At 54.7% G+C, this 20,387-nt stretch overlaps 2 protein-coding genes across 3 annotated transcripts; one reads left to right on the top strand and one right to left on the bottom strand.

Moving 5' to 3' along the window:
- Positions 1-1,960: 1,960 nt before the first annotated feature.
- Positions 1,961-4,263, top strand: HAP1 (huntingtin associated protein 1). The gene is made up of 4 exons (XM_045487241.1): positions 1,961-2,072; positions 2,689-2,756; positions 3,822-3,952; positions 4,155-4,263. The coding sequence occupies exons 2-4, from the start codon at positions 2,724-2,726 to the stop codon at positions 4,261-4,263; spliced, it is 273 nt and encodes a 90-aa protein (XP_045343197.1). The 5' UTR covers positions 1,961-2,072; positions 2,689-2,723.
- Positions 4,264-10,968: 6,705 nt separating this feature from the next.
- On the bottom strand, positions 10,969-14,173 carry GAST (gastrin). Of its 2 annotated transcripts, XM_045491009.1 has the most exons (3): positions 14,127-14,173; positions 11,275-11,490; positions 10,969-11,152 (listed from the first exon to the last, which is right to left on the bottom strand). In XM_045491009.1, exons 2-3 carry the CDS (start codon positions 11,483-11,485, stop codon positions 11,049-11,051), a joined length of 315 nt encoding a protein of 104 aa, XP_045346965.1. In that variant the 5' UTR covers positions 11,486-11,490; positions 14,127-14,173; the 3' UTR covers positions 10,969-11,048. The 2 variants fall into 2 exon arrangements, with proteins under 2 accessions (XP_045346965.1, XP_045346966.1); XM_045491010.1 differs by lacking the exon at positions 14,127-14,173 and having other exon boundaries at positions 11,275-11,780.
- Between the last annotated feature and the right edge of the window lie 6,214 nt (positions 14,174-20,387).

Raw genomic sequence — 20,387 nt, 5'->3', positions numbered from 1 at the left:
TGAACAGGGGAGGGGCAAAGAGAGAGGGAGACACAGAATCCCAAGCAGGCTCCAGGCTCTGAGCTGTCAGCACAGAGCCAGAGGTGGGGCTCAAACTCACAAACTGTAAGATCGTGATCTGAGCTGAAGTCGGACGCTTAACCGACTGAGCCACCCAGGCGCCCCAAAAGCTGGTGGGTTTTTGTTATTGCTGTTGTTTTGTTTTTAAAGAGTGATAGGGTTGTTATGGTCTAAGTGTTGGTGTCCCCCTGCAATTCGTGTTGAAATCCTAACCCCCAGCGCGATGGTGTTAGGAGGAGGGGCCTTTCTGAGGTGATTAGGTCTTGAGGGGGGACCCCTCAGGCGTGGGAACTGGTGGCCTTATAAAAGAAGCCCCAGAGAGCTCCCTCCATCCTTCCACTACGTGAGGACCACAGTGAGAAGATAACAGCGCCTGGGTGGTTCAGTCGGTTAAGCATCCAAGTCTTGATTCTGAGGTCATGATCTCACGGTTCACGATACAGAGCCCCGCGTTGAGCTCTGGGCTGACAGCGTAGAGCCTACTTGGAATTCTTTCTATCCCTCCCTCTCTCTTTCTCTGCCCCTCCTTCGTGGGTGGGCACGCTCTCACGCTCTGTCCCTCCCCTGCGCCGTCTCTGAAAATTAGTAAACATTAAAAAGAAGAAGAAGAAGAAGAAGAAGAAGAAGAAGAAGAAGAAGAAGAAGAATTAGTGCCATAACCATCTCTTTTGGGCCTGCAGATTCTTCCAGTCTAAAGGCACAGAAATGGCCCCACGACTCCTCGGCCCGCCTCCCGTGGTGCACTCTGAGGGACCCGTTCCCTGCGCTGAAGGGGCGCAGGTCTGGATTGGAAATAGACACACTCTTGAGCACTGCCGGCCTCCGGATTAGGGACGCTCTGGGGCCACAGGGGACGAGGTTGGAGGAGTCTTCAGGGGGAGCCCTCTAAGCGGGGTCTGCAGCAAGAACAGGTGTTTGCCAGGGTGGAAGGAGGTGGGCGAAGCGAATGAGGGCTAGAGGTAAAGCACGAGGAAAGGTAGTAAGACGAATTAAGAAAGAAGAAGGGCTGTCAAACGGCTGGAGCCCCGGGAGCGTGAGCGCCAGGACCAGCGTGTGACGCGCCGGACTGGGCAGTGCGTTGAAACAGTCCTAGGGTCGGGATGCATCTCCCAGCCACCGGGGAAAGCACTACCCTGCGCTAACTCCCAGATCACATCCAGGGAGGGCAGCCGGCAACCCCCGCGGGAATGGAGGGAGGCTGTGCCCCCCAGGTAGGGACCTCGGAGTCCCGGTACCCGAAGTCCAGGGAAGCCGCGACTTTGGGCAGAACCATTCTCCGGAGGTGGAGAGGAGAGTAGAAACCCTGCACTCGGAACCAAGCCCATGGAACCGGCCGGAACCGCCATTCGACTCTCTCCTTGTTCTGAATTTTTGCGCTCTGCTCCGCCACCTCCGTCCCGTCGCGCGCGACTCCCAGTCCAGGGCACCACTGGTTGCTCCCTGGCTGACCCCTCCCGCGCGTGGTACGGGCCGGCGGGCGAGCACTCCAGGCGCAGGTTATAAAGGCGGGGCTGCGGCAGCAGACTGCGGATTCAAGATGCGCCCGAAAGAGCCCGGGCAGGGCCTCGTGGGGCACCGCTTCAGAACCCGGGCTCCAGCGGGAGTCACCCCCGCACCCCCACCCACAGCCCATTCCGCTCCAGAGCCCTCAGCGCAGCCTGCACCCGCCCCTGCGCAGGCACTGACCGCAGGACCGCGAACGGGATCCAGATCCCCATCCGTCTCGGGACCCGCCCCCGCCGGAGCTCGCCCGACCTCCAAGGCTGGATCCCCGACAGGAACACCGCGCGCGTCCGCATTCGCAGCCGCCCAGCGGAATGCCCAGTTTGGGTCCGGCAACTCGGACGCGCAGTGGACTCGCTTCATATTCCGAGGGCCCTTTGGTCCCCGGGCCACTGGCCTGGGGACTGAGAAGGCGGCGGGCATCTGGAAGACGCCGGCTGCCTACATCGGACGGCGGCCTGGGGTGTCGGGCCCCGAGCACGCCGCCTTTATTCGGGAGCTGGAGGAAGGTAAACCGGGTCCCCGGGACCCCAGAGCGGGTGGGACCTGGGTAATTCCAGGCAGAAGGAGGGGAGGGGGCGGCGGTTCCAGGCGCCCCGCCCCCTCTGGCACTCAGTCTCACCCTTCCACCCACTTGCGTTGTCACTGCGGTGCCTGTTCGGACGCCTCTTGCCCTTCTTCTCCAACCTTCTGTCGTCCCCTGATTGCTGTCGGAGGGTCAGGTCGCGCACCCGCGCGCTCGTCCGCCCGGCTCTGCGCGCCTGTTGCTCCCCAGATCTGCGCACTCTCACGGTCCCCCCTGCCCCGCCCCACTCAGTCAACCGCAATTCCAGGAGAGGGGCGGGGGACTGCGGGAGGGCGCTGCCAGGCTCGCTCTGAGCGTGTGCTCGCCCGCCGCACCAAGCTGGGGAGGTGGGTGGGCGGAGGTGGGTGGGAAGGTTTTGTCAACCTTTTGGCTGCGGGTGTCGAAGCCCGGCTTTTCCCAGCCTCGGGGTGGGCGGGGCCTCAGGTTTCTTCCCCTTGTACCCTCTCCTGGGTCGCGGGAGATCTCTGGATTAGGTCTAGAGGCTCAGGAGCCCCTACTGCGTGCTGGAAATATCTCTCCCGCCTCTCCACACGCAACAGGTGCAGGGTGGGTGACTGCGTCTGTTTTATGACCCATGAGGCTCCAGTCGGCCGAGAGCGCCCTCCGGGTAAGAGGTGATGAGTCAGTCTGGGGCTGTACTGTCGCTAGCCTCCTGCATTCCCCTGGTACCAGGGACCCGGGCGTCCTGAGAACTCATTTCCACCTGAGCTTGGAGGACTGTGATCCCTTGACCTCACCCAGGCCCCTCCAGGGCACAAAAGAGCCCATTTGGCCGTGGGAGCAGGGGAAAGGAGTGCTGGGTACTGGGGGTGTCTGGAGAGAATAGTGGAGGCAGGAAGGGAGCTCTCTTGTCGCTGACTCTTGTTGAGGGAGAACTGAGGATCGGACAGGAAACAGTGGGATGTGGGGTAGCATATGTCCTCCCTTTTCCCACCTTGGCCTCCACTCCTGCTTTTGCAGCGCCGTGCCCTGACCAACCCCCGCCAGCCGGGATCACCCAAGAAGATGTCAAAGTGATGTTAAATTTGCTAGAGAAGCTGTGTACTGCTTTCCCTGTCCGGCCCAGCCTGAGCCTTAGCCAGGCCTCTGTTGTCATTTTCCCCTGGAGGGGTAGGAGTCTTGTCTTTTTCCTGCTTGATTATTTCTCTGGGAGCCGAGCCAGGGGTCCCTCTTATGGAAGGCAGGTATATGCCGGATATCCAGGCCGGAATTGCTTGTAGAGCCATCTGGTCTGATGTGCTCTTCTCCATAAGGGGAAGCTGAGTCAGGCCCCACAGTGTGTTGATGGCAGACTTTTTTCTAGTACCCTGGAAAACTAGGGTGTGGGGAAGGTTTCCCCCAGTGGCCTAGCTTCCCTTTGACCCCTGTGTACTCCCTTGCTTCTCCCACCTGTCTGAGAGAGCCCAGAAAACAGGAAAGTATTCCCCGTGGATGGGGGTCCCTCTGCAGAGAGAGCGGGACCTAAATACTGCGGCTCGCATTGGCCAGTCCCTGGTGAGACAGAACAGTGGAAGCCATGCTGGGCTCAGCCAGGGAGGAGGTAACCCGGCAGGGAGGAGGGGAGGGAGTGTGCCATCTCAGACCTACCTACAGCACCCCCACCCCGCCCCGTGCCTGGACCTGTGCTCGCCCCCGCCTGCGTTCCGATGGGGCCCCTCTCCCCCACTGCCAGATTTTACACCTCAGATACCAGGTGAGCTTGAGAGATGACCTCCTTCAGCTCTACTCAGACTCTGAGGAGGAGGAGGAGGAGCCGGAGGAGGAAGAGCAGCCACACTATCATTCCTATGGAGCCCCTGAGCCGTGAGTGTCCTGCCTTTTCACCTGGGCAGCCCCTTCTCTGTGCCTCAGTTTCCCTGTGTGCAAACAGGAACACTGACGGTGCACCTGCCGGTAGGGTTGCTGGGACTAATGGAGACCGCCACACTGAGCCCAGGTGGGCAGCCCCCGGGTGGGCTGGGACCTGGGTCCCCCACCCCCTGGCTTCTGTGGCTCTCACCCCTAGGACTTGTCTGCGGGAGACGGAGGTCCTGCACGACTGGCCGCAGCTGGAAGCCCTGCAGGAGCAGCTGAGGCTGCTGGAGGAGGAGAACGAGCAGCTGAGGAGGAGTTGAGCAGGTGGACAGAGGGCACATCCGTGGCCAGGGGGTGTTGACTCCCCTGCCCCTGCCTCTCTCCCTCCCTCCAGGCCTCTCAGCTCTACCCCCTTGATTGTGTGGAGCAGTTTTGTACGTGAAGTTGTAACTTGGGGTGGGGGGAAGAACTCAGAACTCGGAGTTTGGAGACCTGAGTTCGAGTCCCCACTCTGGCATTTCTTAGCAGTGTGAGCTTGGACGGTGTTCCTTGACCCGCTGAACCTCTGTCGTTAGCATGGGGAGGAGTACTCTCAGCCCTGTGGACCCTTCCAGAGGCACAGCTGAGGAAGTGCTTTCTGCACCCTGTAAAATGCTGTACAGAAGCCCCAGGGTCCCTCTAAGCCTGTGGCCTTTTGTTATTTGGGGCATGGGAAGAAGGGGCCTGGAAGCAAGGAAGGGAAGGAGCCGGGAGCTGCCAGAGACCAGGCGCTCAGGCACCGGGGTCAGGCCAGGGGCTGTGCTGCTACTGTGTGTTTATGAAGAAGAGGGAGGCATAGCGTTGGTCCCTGGGGAGCTCAGGTCTGGCTGTGAGCTGCAGACACAAGATGGCTGAACTCATGCTGTTCCCCTCCCCCCAGGCCTGACCTTCCTTCCCCCTGGGTTCCTCAGCTCCGCCCGTTGGCCCACGGGTCCCCAGGTCCCTGGCATGGGAACTGGTCCCTAAGTTCTGTTGCTTCCACCTCCTCAGAGAGGCTCAAGTGTCTTTTCTCCTCCTCACCTCCCTGACTCTAGCCCAGGCCCCCCGTCTTAACTGGTCTCCCTGCCTGGATTGCTGCCCTTCCGGGTCATTCTGCACACAGCCCAAATAAGTTTCCTAAAACCAAATCTGACCACGTCATCCTCTGCCTAAAACTCCAAGTTTCCCATTGGCCAAAGGGTAACCTCAACCCCCACCCCAGCCCCAGCATCAGAGCCCTCCCAGTGTCTTGTGATTGCCTCCGGGCCTCTCCACCCCGTCTGGGCCTTGTTTGCCATTCTGTGCCTGGCGGAGCCCCGCTTGCCCCGCAGAGGCAGACCTCGTAAGGCAGGACAGGGTGTCGCAGCTGAGACCCCCAGCGCGCCCATTGTACTTGCTCCATCGGAGCCCAGACTACGCACTGGCAGGATTTCCTCGCCCATCACTTTCCCCACTAGACTTGAGCCCCGTGTGTGCTGGGACCAGGCCTGGCAGACTGGTCACCCAGGGCCTTGCTCCGTGTCAGTTAACTAACATTTACGGAAAGGAGACCAAGTGAGGAAGGCGAATCCTGCAAGGCGGACCCCCCCCCCCCCCCCCCCCGCCGCCGCAGGAGCTGAGGGGCGGGGTGGACAGAGGCAGTGGGAGGGCCAGACTGGTCCCCGAAGGCCAAGGGGACCGGAGCCGACTTTCTGTCCCCGCTTGTCGCCAGCCGAGGCCAGCCAGCAGATGGCTGAGCTGTCAGAGGTGCTGGCGCTCAGGAGGGAGGCCCAGGACCAGTAGCAGAGGGAGGTCACCCAGCTGCGGGCCCAGGTCCTGAAGCTGCAGCAACGCTGCCAGTCGGTGCGTCCGGGTGTCCCCAGGGCTCCCTCTTGTCATGGCCCCACCACACCCAAGCCCCCTCCTCCCTGTCCTCACCTCATGGGGCTTTTGGCTCGGCCAGGCCCCAGACCCCTCTCTGCGTCAGAGTCCGAGTTGGAGGGGATCTTAGAGAGCCCTCATTCTGCCCCTCCTTCAGCTGCTTGGCCAAGTCCCACCTACCCCAGACCCTCCTTCCCATCCTCCCAAACAGGACCCCCCTGTCTGTCACCGGCCTGCCTTCTGTCTCCATGAACCTGGGCTGGGGTTTGAGGACCCAAGCCTCGACCTTTTGCAGCTGGTGCAAAAGCTAGTTCAGGTTGCTGGGCCTGGGGTCACATGGTAGCCCAGGGGATGGGGGTGCCTGAGAGGAGGTCTGTCTGCTGCCAGACCTGGCTTTGAGCTGGGGGTGGGGCTCAGACACTGGTGTAGGAAGGTGTTCTGACTACCTTTCTAACGACAGGCCCTTGACCCTCAAGTTAAAGGTGGCCCCTGAGTCCTTGCTGACTTTTAGGGACCTGGCCTTCTTCCTCCATTCTTGGTCCTTTCTTCTCAGTCCCTAACTACTGTTGGTAACCAAGAGTATCTCTGTGTGTGGGTGAGGGGTCCCTCCGCCCACTGGGGGCCTCCTCCCACCCCGCCCCCATTTCCCTGCCTGTGGCCCATGTGTCCAGGCTCCCTGCCCATTGCTCCTTCCCCCCGGTCCTCCCCTCAGTCCTCTGTGCCTCTCCTTTCTTCATTCTAGATGTTCTGCCCTTTCCCACTCTTTACTCCTAAACAGCTGGAGTCTGGGGCTCCCCCACCTCCTGCCCACTTCAGTCTGGCTCTGTTCCTGCTGTGTTGCTCACTCTCCTGTTGCTTGTCAGCCTGTGCACCTGCTGGTGCAGGAAATAAAGGACCGTGCACTACCTAGCCAGGACTCCGGCGTCTTTCTCTGGGAGCATGTGTGCATGTGTGTGTGCCGCCGCATGCAGCTTTGCTGGGGCAAAGTTGTAGAAAGAGGATGGGCTCCAATACTGAATCATGTGCCATGGACTTTTGTTAAATGCATGACTTAGTCATATCAACAACCCCTGGGGGGTGGTGGGTGATCTGGTAAATGGTTATTAGAGGATGAAACAGGCCCAGGCGGGTCTAACAGCTAGTTGCAGAACTGGGATGTGAACCCAGGCCCTCAGGCCTCTGGAGCTCATGCTCAGACAGTCTCCTTTCCCTGTTTTTCTGCTCCGGGGACTCTGGCCCAGTGCCCTGCCTGTGAGGGGAAAGGCACGGGTGAGAATCACCCACTGTCTTAGGTAAACGTCCCTCAGACCTGGAATCAGACCTGGAACAGCAATTGAAAACCAGTAGTTTGTTTGGAAGATGATCCGGGAATCACTCTTGGGGACAGTGGGGAATTGAGAACAGAAGGAAAGCTGATGAAAGGGAGTGCTAGGCTCCGAGACTAACCCTACAGGGAACTCTGGGAAGAAGTGTAGCCTTTCGCTACTCAGGTGTGGTCTGTGGACCAGCGTCACCCACATCTCCTGGGAATTTGTCAGAAATGCAGATTCTCAGGTCCCACCCCAGACCCAAAGAGTCAGAATCTCCATGGTAACAAGGACCCCGGGGAAGGCACATGCATACTAAAGTTTGGGACCCACCGAGATGGACCCCACCCAAAGGGGGAGGAGGCTGGACATGCCTCGCCCAGCTGACATTTGTGTCTGGCAGTCTTGGGGGCATTAACATGTTGTGTTCTGTGCCCTGTACGTGGGAGAGGAAAGCCCCCTGGTACAAAATAGCAGTGCTTTCAGTGGAATATGGACAGCACATGCTGAAGTGGATATATATTTTTAAGAGTTTATTTATTTATTTTGAGAGATAGCATGAGCAGGAGAGGGGCACAAGCAAGAGAGAGAGAGAATCCCAAGCAGGTTCCATAATGTCAGCGCAGAGCCCAACATGGGGCTCGAACTCAACAATGTTGAGATCATGACCTGGGCCAAAATCAAGAGTCAGATGCTTAACCGACTGAGCCACCCAGGTGCCCCCGGAATGTGTATTTTTAAATGGCTATGCTATATTTAAAAAAATTTTTTTTAAGTTTTTATTTTTGAGACAGAGAGAGACAGAGCATGAACGGGGGAGGGTCAGAGAGAGAGGGAGACACAGAATCTGAAACAGGCTCCAGGCTCTGAGCAGTCAGCACAGAGCCCGACACGGGGCTCGAACTCACGGACCGTGAGATCGTGACCTGAGCCGAAGTCGGACGCTTAATGGACTGAGCCACCCAGGCGTCCCCCAATGTGGGGTTTGAATTCACAAACTGTTAAGATCATGACCTGAGCCACAGTTGGATGCTCAACTGACTGAGCCACCCGGGCACCCCAAGGTTTTCCAGGTTTAAACAAAGTAGACCTCACCTTCCCCACTCTTGATAAAGAATACCGGGAGGCAAAAAGACACTAAGACATTATGAGGAAGAAGATAGGGTCTAATTATACATAAAACTCATTATGGTACCAAAAAAAAAACAAACAAAAAAAAAGCCCAAGTCCTTAACACTAAATCCCTGGAAGAGAACATAGGAGTTCAAAATTCTTTTTTTTTTTTTCTTCTGTTTATTTACTTATTTTTGAGAGAGAGAGCATGAGCAGGGAAAGGGCAGAGAGAGGGGGAGACAGAGAATCCCAAGCAGGCTCCATGGTGTCAGCACAGAGCCCAGTGCAGGGCTTGAATTCATGAACCATGAGACAGACACTTACCTGAATGGGGCACCCAGACGCCCCAAGAATTCAAAATTCTTTTTTTTTTTTATGTTTATTTATTTTTGAGAGAGAGAGAGAGCGAGAGAGCGAGAGAGCGAGCAAGTAGGGGAGGGACAGAGAGAGAGACACACACACAGAATCTGAAGCAGGCTCCAGGCTCCGAGGTGTCCGCACAGAGCCTGACAGGGGTGTTTGCTCGAATTCACAAGCAGCGAGATCATGACCTGAGGCGAAGTCAGGTGCTTAAGGGACTGAGTCACGAGGGGCCCCTAGGAGTTCAAAATTCTTTTTTTTTTTAATTTTTTTTTTTCCAACGTTTATTTATTTTTGGGACAGAGAGAGAGAGACAGAGCATGAACGGGGGAGGGGCAGAGAGAGAGGGAGACACAGAATCGGAAACAGGCTCCAGGCTCTGAGCCATCAGCCCAGAGCCCAACGCGGGGCTCGAACTCACGGACCGTGAGATCGTGACCTGGCTGAAGTCGGACGCTTAACCGACTGCGCCACCCAGGCGCCCCAGGAGTTCAAAATTCTTAAGGGAATCTTCTCAGATGTCCCATGCAAGGTGTCGTGGTCTCATGCCTTTCATTCTATGACTTAAAAAAAAAAAAAGTTTATTTATTTACTTTTGAGAGAGAGAGAGAGAGAGAGAGAGAGAGGTAAAAGGAGAAATTCCAAGCATGCTCTGCACTGTCAGCATGGAGCCAGACCAGGGGCTTGAACCCACAAAGCGTGCAATCATGACCTGAGCCGAAACTAGGAGCTAGGCGTTTGACTACTTGAGCCACCCAGATGCCTCTCATTCTAGGACTTTAACGGGGGAGACTTGCTGGGCTTCCAATTTCGGCTTCCTTTGTTATCTGCACTCTTACATTCAGATCTTGGGCTTGAGTTAATGGTTGGCTAACCTGCGCCTAACATTTTCTTCCTCCAGAGATTCTCTGATGATTAACGGTAGCCAATCAATGCCTCGGCCAAAAGCATCCCCCCCTCTTCTCTCTCCAGCGCTGGAGCAGTTGCATAAGCCAGTGCTCCTTCTTCCACGTGTGCCCCATCCTGATTCACCGGGATGAGAATTTAGTAGTGGTGTTGCCACAACACTCCAGCGGTTACCAGCACCTTGCAAAGGGGGCTGGCTAGTGAAGGATCCCATTTTAGAATCCCAAGATGAGTGTGTTGTTTCCTAAAACCCTCTGTTTTCAGAGGAGGGCCCCTCACACACCCCGCCCTGCCCCGAGGCAGACTTGGAGATAAGGATTTGAGTGTGAGTGTTTTTTTTGGGTGGTGATCTCAAGTGGGACCACGTGGGTGTGAGATGGGGAAGGGAAGCACGTGAACAAGGGAGAGCCTTGAGCTCGGTCCTGCAGGGGGATTCTGGAATTTGGGGACACGGAATTATCCTGCCCAAGGGATGAGGGAACTAGGGTATTTATCGTCCAATCGAGGGTGCGTGTGGAAGGATGTTGCCCACGGGCTCAGAACAGTGAGGGGAACACGGGCGAAATGTCAACAACGCCTGTAGCAGCCGCTCACCCCCCAATGTGACAGATATTTATTGGATAACCCCCTATTCTTGGAACAGGGGATACAGCAGAGAGGAGGGATGTGGGATCCACACTCTTACAGAGTCTCCCTTCTAACTGGGGGAGGCGGACAATAAACGAACATACAAAACAACGACAGGGTGTGACCTAGGGAGAAAAAGGGGAGCCGGCCAGGTTTATGCCTGGGAAAAGCCTTCCAGGCACAGGGAACAGAAAGCACGAAGGTTCTGAGCAGGAATGAGCTTGGTGCATAGTGTAAGGAAGGGAAAGGGGGAGAGGAGGAAGACACTTGGCACCTGCCATGGGGACAGCAGGGCTGACCTAGGACGTCGACAAGGAGTTTAGGTTTGATTCTAAGGGCAGCAGGAGGCATTGGAAGGTGAAAACCTGGAGTGGCGCAGTTTGATTTCTCTTTTAGAAAGAGGACTCTGGGGGCGCCTGGGTGGCGCAGTCGGTTAAGCGTCCGACTTCAGCCAGGTCACGATCTCGCGGTCCGTGAGTTCGAGCCCCGCGTCGGGCTCTGGGCTGACCGCTCAGAGCCTGGAGCCTGTTTCCGATTCTGTGTCTCCCTCTCTCTCTGCCCCTCCCCCGTTCATGCTCTGTCTCTCTCTGTCCCAAAAATAAATAAACGTTGAAAAAAAAAAAAAAAAGAAAGAAAGAGGACTCTGGTTGTGACCCTACCACTGTTTTCCACCTGCACGGGTAGATTCTCATTCAATGTTAGGCTCTGGGGATACCGAGAAGAATGAGTCATGGGTCCCTGTCCCCAAGAGGGTTCTCCGTTCTCTCTGTTGCCTCAACCGTGTCTCCACCAACTCCCCTCTCCTGCCCCACACTTGACACAATGTGATCCATTGGAAGCTAGTTTATTTTGATTGGTTTTTCATGGGGCGGGGCTGGGCTGGGCTGGGAGAGGCTGGGCTCTGAAGCTCCGTTCTAGGGATGTTGGTCCCCGTCCTCTGCACTGCGGCGGCCGAAGTCCATCCATCCGTATGCTGCTTCTTCTTCCTCCAGCCACGGTCCCTGCTTCTTGGACAGGTCTGAGGGTCAGAGGTGGGAGAGGACATGAGCATATGGGAAGGACATCTAAGCCACTAGAAACCAAGGCCAGGGCCAACCCGGGCTGGGTGAGGCAAGCAGAGATGGCCGTCACAGCTCCTACCTGCCACCAGCTGTGGGGGACCCTGGAGCCCTAGCTGCCGTCGGTGGTGAGAGGCTGGGCCCAGCCGGTTCGGCCAATGTGGTTCCAGGCCCCTACTGGCCCCTGGACCCGAGGGTGCATCCTGCAGCTGGGAGCGGGGCTTCCAGGAAGCTTCAGAGAAGGCGGTCAGAGCCAGTGCCAAGATCAGCACGCACACACACAGTCGTTGCATCTTGTCTGGAAAGGAAAGAGGGGCGGGGCTGAAAGGTGGAGCCGTCTAGGCACCCAAAGGCAGGGGCCTGGACCAGATGGACTCTAGGTGCCTCCCTGCTGGCAGGTGCAGCGCCGTGTGGGGCTGTGGGCTGGTCCTCACTTCGCTTTTCCAGTTCCTGCCAGCTGCGCAACCCCTGCTCCCTGCAACTCCCAAGCCCTGCCCTTTTCCTCCTCACCCACCCTAATTACAACAGTGGCTTTTCTCCAAGGAATTTACAACTTAGAGCAACGGTTTCCAAACTTCTGCAGAATTTGAGGCCATGTGAGTGGTCCTGTAGATGTTTACATCTCGTAATTTAAAGCGAACTTTTATGTTTTTATTAAAAGTTTTTTAATGTTTATTTGTTTTTGAGGGGGGGGGTGTGCAGAGGGGCAGAGAGAGAGAGGGAGACACAGAATCTGAAGCAGGCTCCAGGCTCTGAGCTGTCAGTATGGAGCCCGACGCAGGGCTCGAACTCATAAACCGTGAGATCATGACCTGAGCTGAATTCAGACGCTTAACCCACTGAGCCACCCAGGTGCCGCTAAACGTGTTTTTTTTGTTTTTGTTTTTTTCTAATTTTCGAGAGAGAGAAAGAGAGAACGAGCAGGGGAGAGGGACAGAGAGGGGGAGAGAGAGAGAATCTTCAGCAGGCTCCATGCTGAGGGTGGAGCCCAGTGCCGGGCTCCACACCACAACCCCGAGATCATGACCTGAGCCTAAATCCAGAGTCAGATGCTCAACCGACTGAGCCACCCAGGCACCCCTGAAGTGAACTTTTAAATAGTGATACCAAAGGATGCGTTCCAGACAGCACGGTATGGTCATCTCTCTGGAGACCATCGGTGTATTCACTGTGTGGTCGGGTCCCACCGATTCTGTGCAGCCCTCGGAAGGAAAGTTCTCTTGCCATTTTTGCTTAAGAGGAATATCCTGTGATTGTGATTAGGCAGTTAAAAATTCAGCCGTTAAAAAAAGTTAAGGGGGGGCGCCTGGGTGGCGCAGTCAGTTAAGCGTCTGACTTCAGCCAGGTCACGATCTCGCGGTCCGTGAGTTCGAGCCCCGCGTCAGGCTCTGGGCTGATGGCTCAGAGCCTGGAGCCTGTTTCCGATTCTGTGTCTCCCTCTCTTTCTGCCCCTCCCCCGTTCATGCTCTGTCTCTCTCTGTCCCAAAAATAAATAAACGTTGAAAAAAAAAAATTAAAAAAAAAAAAAAAAAAAAGTTAAGGGGCGCCTGGGTGGCTCACTTGGTTGAGCATCTGACTTTTGATTTTTTTTTTTTTTTGACTTTTGATTTTTTTATGGTCTCATGGTTCATGGGTTCGAGCCCTGTATGGGGCTCTGTGCTGGTAGCACGGAGCCTGCTTGGGATTCTCTGTCTTCTCTCTCTCTCAGCCCCTCCCCCACTCAGGCTCTCTCTTTCTCTCTCTCCCTCTCTTTCTCTCAAAAATAAACTTAAAAAATCTTTGTAAAAAGTTAAGCAGTTACCACTTGCACCTGTGTGTCAGCATGACCTGAGTTTGGGGGGAAACTATCATACAGAAATAAACTGGATCCTCAAATGAGTCTAAAATTCACATCTAGGGGCACCTGGGTGGCTCAGTCAGTTAAGTGTCCCACTTTGGCTCAGGTCATGATCTCAGGGTTCGTGAGTTCAAGCCCTGCCTCAGGCTCTGTGCTGACAGCTCGGAGCCTGGAGCCTGCTTTGGATTCTGTGTCTCCTTCTCTCTCTGCCCCTTCCCCGCTCATGCTCGCTCTCTCTCAAAAATGAATAAACATTGAAAAATAAAATAAAAAAATAAAATTCACATCTAAAACTCTCTTCTCAGCATTTGTGTTCTTTCTGCCTCATTGTTCTGATTGGCTTCATCAGAAGTAAATTATAAAAATGTTACCCTCGAGGGACGCGTTTCTATGAATAAAATACTGCTTTTATCTGTTTGTCATCGTGGAGCTCTGTGTTAGATTTCCTTTGAAGGAGAAAGGGTTCTTGCTGCTAAAGAAGCAAGGTTGGCCACGTTATTGTCCAACATGGTAGCTACTAGCCACATATGGCTCTTTACATTTAAATTAATTAAAATTAAAAACTCCTTCTTTGAACTAGCCTCCTTTCTGGTGCACCTTTGGCTGGTGGGTACCATATTGGATGGTGCAGATACAACCCCCATCATCATGGGAAGTTCTTTCAGACAGTGCTGGTGTAGGAAAGAGCTTGAGATGGAACCCAGAAGCCCTGGGTTCCAGTTCCAGCCCTGCCCTATGATTGGTGTGACTTTGGCCAGTCACTTCTCCTTCTGGGCCTCAGTTTTTTCACCTGGAAATGGGAGAATAGCCTTTGTCTTTCTCACCTTGCAGGACTGGGGTGAGCATGGAGGCAGAGGGTTAGGGCAGGGCCCCGGTTGAAGCAGCAGGAGAGGAAAGGGCACTCCGGGGTGGGTTCTAGAGCTGAGACCTAGTCCGGCCCTGAGCTGAGAGGAGGGTGGTGGCCCTGGAGACACCGAGGCGGGAGCCTGGTCCTTTGGGGCAGGGAGACATCCCATCAGCCCTCTCCCCGACTCTCTCCTCCCCTCCTGGGTGCTCTCACCTGCAGAGCCTCTCCTCCCCCTCCTGGGTGCTCTCACCTGCAGAGCCGGGAGGTTGGTGATGCTATAGCCAGCGTGGTTCCTTTCCGTGCTTTGTGCTACTTGGCGCTCCAGCCCTACCTTTTAAAGCCCTCATGGCCCCTCCCAAACCCCCATGAGGTCAGCCTCCCCCGCAGCAAGACAAAAGAGGGTGGGCACAGGTACCTCACCCCTGCCCTACCCGGTCATTCAATCAGTCATCGCATGGGGGAAGGGAGGGGAGTTGACCTCCTAGCAGTGGGGGCAGGTGCAGGGTGCGGGCATTTCCTCAGCTGGGCACGAGGGCAGGCAGAAGACAGGCTCCCTGGGGTCGGGAGCAGTGCCCACTCCCCCCCCCGCCCCCGTGCCCAGTCCTTGGGGTCACAGTCCTGGTGTGCATCATCCCTCCGGTATGTCCAACGGGGGGGCAGATGAGACAGATGCCCCTAGTGACCTTGGATTCAGGGGAAGTGTATTTCTCCGTACATTGGTGTTTGAAGAGCAGGGAGTGTGTGGATGTCGGGTGATATATTGATCCCCTGTCCCCCTGCCGGGCTCTGCAAACAGGACGTGAGGTAGTTATTGGGGGCAATGGGCCGTGGGCTGATGGCCCCGCGCTCTGCCTGGGGGCTGCATCCTGGTTGCCTCTTCACCTCCTTTGCCTGGAAAATCCTGAGTGTACCCCTCTCCCCACCCCCCCATTTGTGCCCTCTGTGCTGGCTGGATTCAGCTTGCAGCTCCTCTCAATCCCAGGTCTGCCCTTTATCCCCTGCCTCTTGGAAACCCCCTCCCCGGGGCAGTTGCTTCAGGCCCCTATACTTGGAGACTCCCTCCTTTCATTTTCAAAGGAAGATAGCAATCTGCATAATGCACTCACCACCTTTCAATATAAAGAGACATCTTTTTTTTTTTTTTTTTTTTAACGTTTATTTATTTTTGAGAGAGACAGAGACAGAATGTGAGTGGGTTAGGGGCAGACAGACTGGGAGACACAGAATCTGAAGCAGGCTCCAGGCTCTGAGCTGTCTGCACAGAGCCCGACGTGGGCCTCGAGCTCACAAGCTGTGAGATTATGACCTGAGCTGAAGTCAGACGTTCAACTGACCGAGCCACCTGGGCACCCCTAAAAATACATCTTTAAAAAAAATTTTTTTTAAATGTTTAGTTTTGAGAGAGACATAGAGAGAGTGCATGAGCAGTGGAGGGGGAGGGGTAGAGAGAGAGAGAGAGAGAGAGAGGGAGACGCAGAATCTGAAGCAGGCACCAGGCTCTGAGCTGTCAGCACAGAGCCCGACGTGGGGCTCGAACCCACAAACCTTGAGATCATGACCTGAGCCGGAATCGGATGCCTAACCAACTGAGCCACCCAGGTGTCCCTAAAAATACATCCTAAAGTGGTTAGCAAAGAGACTAAAGAGTTTGCTCAAGATATGCCAGAAAACCAAACAAATAGTATGCTTGTTGACTTATTTGATGAATTGCCACCTTGACCTGGTTTGGACAGATGTAAGTAGCTCTAGGCTGTTTTTGATTTTTCCACAGTTGGCATTAGAGATTTAGCAGTTGTTCATGCGTCATCACGGCCCCTCCTTTTCCGGAGGAGTTTTGATGCCCGTTGGGTCCTGGATAAGGGGCAGTGGTACCCACGCTCACAGCCAGCCTTGCTGAGAAATTAACAGGTGATGAAGCAGGCTGGGAGGTGTCCATGGCAACGAGCGAGCAGAATGTTCTGGTGAATAACCACTCTAATTCAGAGCAGGGCTCAGTGACTCAGCGGACGGAATAAGTGAAAATGACAAACCCAGTGCAGGCATTGGTGGCAATTAATCGAAACCAGAATCTTAGAGGCAGAAGGGCCTTTGAGGGGCCTTGGGAGACAGGGTGGCATGGGGAGCAGCTCTGTTCACACGAGAGAGGCATGGAGACATTCGTGTTGCCACGGTGACAAGAAACGAGAAGCTTTCCGCAGAGCCTTGGTTGCACCGGAATCCAAGACTTGTGCTGTGGAGGAGGTTATGCCCCCCCCCCCCCGGTTCTTCTTCACAGGCTGTTCACACCAGCTGGGGACAGCACCAAACAGATTTGTGTATCCCACTCAACAGGCGACTGCGGGCACTGGTGGGCAAGCAGGGGGGGCTCTGCCCCGAGTGGAGAGACAGCACTCCCCCCAAGGTGCTCATAATCACCAAACTGCATGTTCTGCCCTCCCGGGAATCGTGTCCAATGGGAAAGAAAAGGGTTTCCTGGCCCCACCCTTTTCCAGATGTTGAGCTTTGGGCAGATCTCTCCTCCTCTGAGCTATTTTCTTCTCCAAGAAATGAGGAAAATAACTTGGGTGTGTGTGTGTGGGGGGGGGGGAGGAGTCTTGTGAAGGTGATGTGCAGAAAACACCACGCACAGTGCCTAGAACATCGTGAGTTTGTATCCTCTTCGGGCCTCAGTTAGCCTCATCTGCGAAATGGGAATCATTCATTCCTACCTCAGAGGGCTGCTGTGAAGGGGAGGGGTCACATGGTCTGTGCACACGCTTAGCACACATCACAGAGCTCCTCCTTTCCCAAGGCTTATGGAGGGTGATTCCCTAAAAAGCACCGTGTGTGAATCTAAGGTTTTCCCTCCCGCTGGCCGTGACTCAGAGGGACACTTGTCCTGGGCTGTACCCGCAGGCGGTGGCAGGGATGGGATCTGTGGAAGCTGGATCTCTCAGAGGCCAGCACCGACTGATGTATGGACGATTTTGGAACTGGTGAGGCCAGAGGGGACTCCTGGCTCCAACACTTTGACTAGCTGGGCGACCAGAAAAATCCAGTTTCTGAGTCTACCAAATTGAAGACCGTATCCCAGACCTTGGGGCCAGCTCCCTCCCTCTCCCTGTGGGCCCCGTCCTTGTTCTCACAAGAGTGACAATGCTGTGTGCTGGGCTGACAAGCTCTCTGCATGAATAAACGTAGTTGTTCTTCACCATGGTCCTTGGTTGTAAGGACTGGTGTGTCCCTGTCCCACAGGTGAAGAAACCAAGGCTCAGCCAGGTGAAGCAATCCCTGTCCTGAGTTTACAGGACCAAAGAGATCTGGGCCTGAAACTCCTAGTTCTGGGATCTTTCTCCTCCCAGGAGGGGTGTGGAGGGCAGAATAATCATCCCCCAAAGACGTCCACAGCCCGACTCCTGGGACCTGGGAATATGTGAGGTTACATGGCAAAAGGACTTTGCAGATGTAATTATAGACTTTGAAGTAAGGAGCTTATCCTGGATTGTCTGGGTGGGCCCAATTTTTTTTTAATTTATTTTTTTTAAATGTTTACTTTTTTTGAGACAGAGACAGAGTGTGAGTAGGGGAGGGGCAGAGAGAGAGGGAGATAGAACTGAAGCACGCTCCAGGCTCTGAGCTGTCAGCACAGAGCCCGACACGGGGCTCAAACCACAAGATCGTGACCTGAGCCGGAATCAGATGCTCAACCAACTGAGCCACCCAGGTGCCCCTGAGTGCGCCCAATTTAATCAGATAAGCCCGTAAAATGTTCTTTGGCTGGGGGCGCCTGGGTGGCTCAGTCGGTTCAGTGTCCATCCCACTCTTGATTTCAGCTCAGGTCATGATCTTACGGTTGTGAGATCCAACCTTGGGTCGGGCTCCTTGAGTTGAGCGCGTGGAGCCTGCTTGGGATTCTCTGTCCCTCTGCCCCTCCCCTGCTCACACACTCTCTCTTTCAAAATAGATAAACATAAAAAAATGTTCTCTGGCTCGAATGTCCTTTGCCTAAAGGCAGAAGTGATGCGGGTGAAGAATGAATCAGAGATTTGAGGACCGAGGAGGATTCTACCCTCCCTCGCCGGTTTGGAGATGGGAGGGGGAGGGCAACAGGCCGAGAAGCGCAGGTGGCCTTAAGGAGCTGAGAGAGGCCCCCAGCCGAGGTCCTAGGACCGCAAAGGACTGAATTCAGCCAACAATCTGGAAGAGCTTGGAAACGGGTTCAAACCCAGAGCCTTCAGAATGGAGCGCAGCCCTGGTGACGCCTTCATTTCCGCCCGGGCCGCCCTGCTGTACCTGGGGCTTCTGACCTACTGAACCGTCAGAGAATGAATTGACGTCATCCTAAGCTTCTACAGTTTGTGGTAATTTACTGGGGCTGCAACAGCCCCACCAATGCTAGGGGTTCCAGCACCAGGAAGTTTTCCTTCGAAATCGTGAAGTAAGGTAAGAACTGGCCCGGTGTGAATTTCATGGGATTTTTCAAATACGATGAAGGGGGACGTTTGTTAAAGTATTGGGCCATTCTTCTGTTCCATTTCCCTTCCAGGTGGTGAGCACCTGCCATTAGCCAGGGCCAGGATGAGGCCCCAGGAGTAACAGGTGGATGTGATCGGCTCGGTCATGGCTTCCTGGCATTTAGATTTCAGGGCGGGGGCGCACACAAAATAGAATTAATAACAACAGCGGGGAGGACTATCCCTGGGGAGGGAGACTCCCTGGGGCAACGCTACATGCCTGACCCCACTCCCCTCCCTGCCAGAGCCGGTTCTGGGAAATAGTACCGGGCAGCTGCAAACCGCTGTCAGAAGCCACCAGCCCCCCCGGGGTTTCTCATTGGTTATTGATGGTGGGCGAGGGAGAAGCTGAGGATGCCTCAGTCACTCTGTCCCAGGCAATGGGGCCTCGGAGGGGTGAAGGTGTTGAGACGGTGACCCCCGGAGGCAGCCTGGGCATGCGTGGTCCCTCCTGGAGTGGGGGGCTGGGGAGGAACAAGTGGCTTCATGACGTCTGGCTGCTGTCCCAGGGTAGGAAGGTAGCAGGACCGGGCTGAGCTGGAGAGGGGGCCCCAGGAGGAGCTCAGGGGCCAGGTGACTGCCCAGCTGCCTCGAGGGGAGAGCAGAGGGCACCCCCCATACTCCAGCTTTGGCCTCCTCTCTCTGGCCCCCCTCTCCTTCCCATCTGATGCCCACCTGTGTCTTTGGAGCGGTGGCTCTCAACCCACACCTCACATTGGGATCTCCTGTGGAGCTCTAAGCCCACCCCTGTGCCCGGGGCACCAATGAGAAGTCTTCTCGAGTCAGAAGCCGCGGTGAGACCCAGGCTGCGGGTCCGTGTGCGGGACTAGTGTTTGTGTATTGTGGAAGGTCAGGACAAGGAGGCTTTGCGACCCTGGGTTGAATCCCAGCTTCGCCACTTCCTAGCTGTGATCTAAGGCAAGTCATGGACTTAGGATGTTCCCCATACCTTCCTGGGAGGGTCAAGGTGAGGGATAAATGAGACACCTGTAGCCTCCACTTGGTCTCTGATGCATGGTAAGTTCTACGTAAGGGTCTGCTATTATTATTGGTATATATTTTAAAGTTTTTATTTATTTATTTTGAGAGAGGGTGCATGGGAGCAGGGGAGGGGCAGAGAGAGAGAGAGAGAGAGAGAGAGAGAGAGAGGAGAGAGGAGAGAGAGAATCCCAAGCAGGCTCTGCACTGTGAGTGCAAAGCCGGATGTGGGGCTTGAACTCACAAACCGTGAGATCATGACCTGAGCAGAAATCAAGAGTCAGAAACTGACTGAGCCACTCAGGTGCCTCTATTACTGGCATTTTCATCACCACAGCCTTACCTGCAACTTATCTGTGCTGTTACATCTTGCTGACTTCCAGAATATTCTACCCCCTTTTCCTTGATTATTTTTCTCTCCACTCTTCCCTGTAATGGTCCCTAGAGTCTCCCCTCACAGGTTAACGCTGTCTCTTCCAGGTTGGCCTCACCCTGGCTCCTCAGGTCCATCCACCTTCTGCTTCCCACAGCCCTGGGTCACATCCTGGCTACCCTCCTCTGGGGACTGTTTTGCCTCCCATATCTTAACCGTAACAACCTCCACTGTTGAATGAGGTGCTGACAGGGCCTATTATCTCCCTTAACAATCAAAATCAAGCCCAGAACCCTGTTTGCAGGGCACATTTAGAACTGTGCACTCCATTGTACATAAATTTTATTAAAAAAAAAAAAAAACTGTAACAAAGTTGAAGTCTAGTTAATGAAGTATTTAGGTCAAAGTGTATTACTGTACATTTAGTTTGAAATGCATAAAAAAAGATGGATAGATATGAGATCAATAATAATAAAATATAAATTATGGAATCTAGGTGGTGGGCATATGAGTCTTCACGTTAAAATTAAACTTTTCTGAGTATTTGAACATTTTTATAATAAAATGTTAGAGAGTATTTTGTTTAGCACTATCAGTGGATTTAAGATGGGAAACAAATCCTAAAAGCACCAATGTGATAAGAATCTTTACTCAGGTGCATTTTATT

This window comes from Leopardus geoffroyi, chromosome E1 (assembly GCF_018350155.1).
Source record: "Leopardus geoffroyi isolate Oge1 chromosome E1, O.geoffroyi_Oge1_pat1.0, whole genome shotgun sequence".
Classification (NCBI taxonomy): domain Eukaryota; kingdom Metazoa; phylum Chordata; class Mammalia; order Carnivora; family Felidae; genus Leopardus; species Leopardus geoffroyi.
Note: the sequence above shows the minus strand (reverse complement) of the source record. Positions and strands in the feature narration are given on the sequence as shown.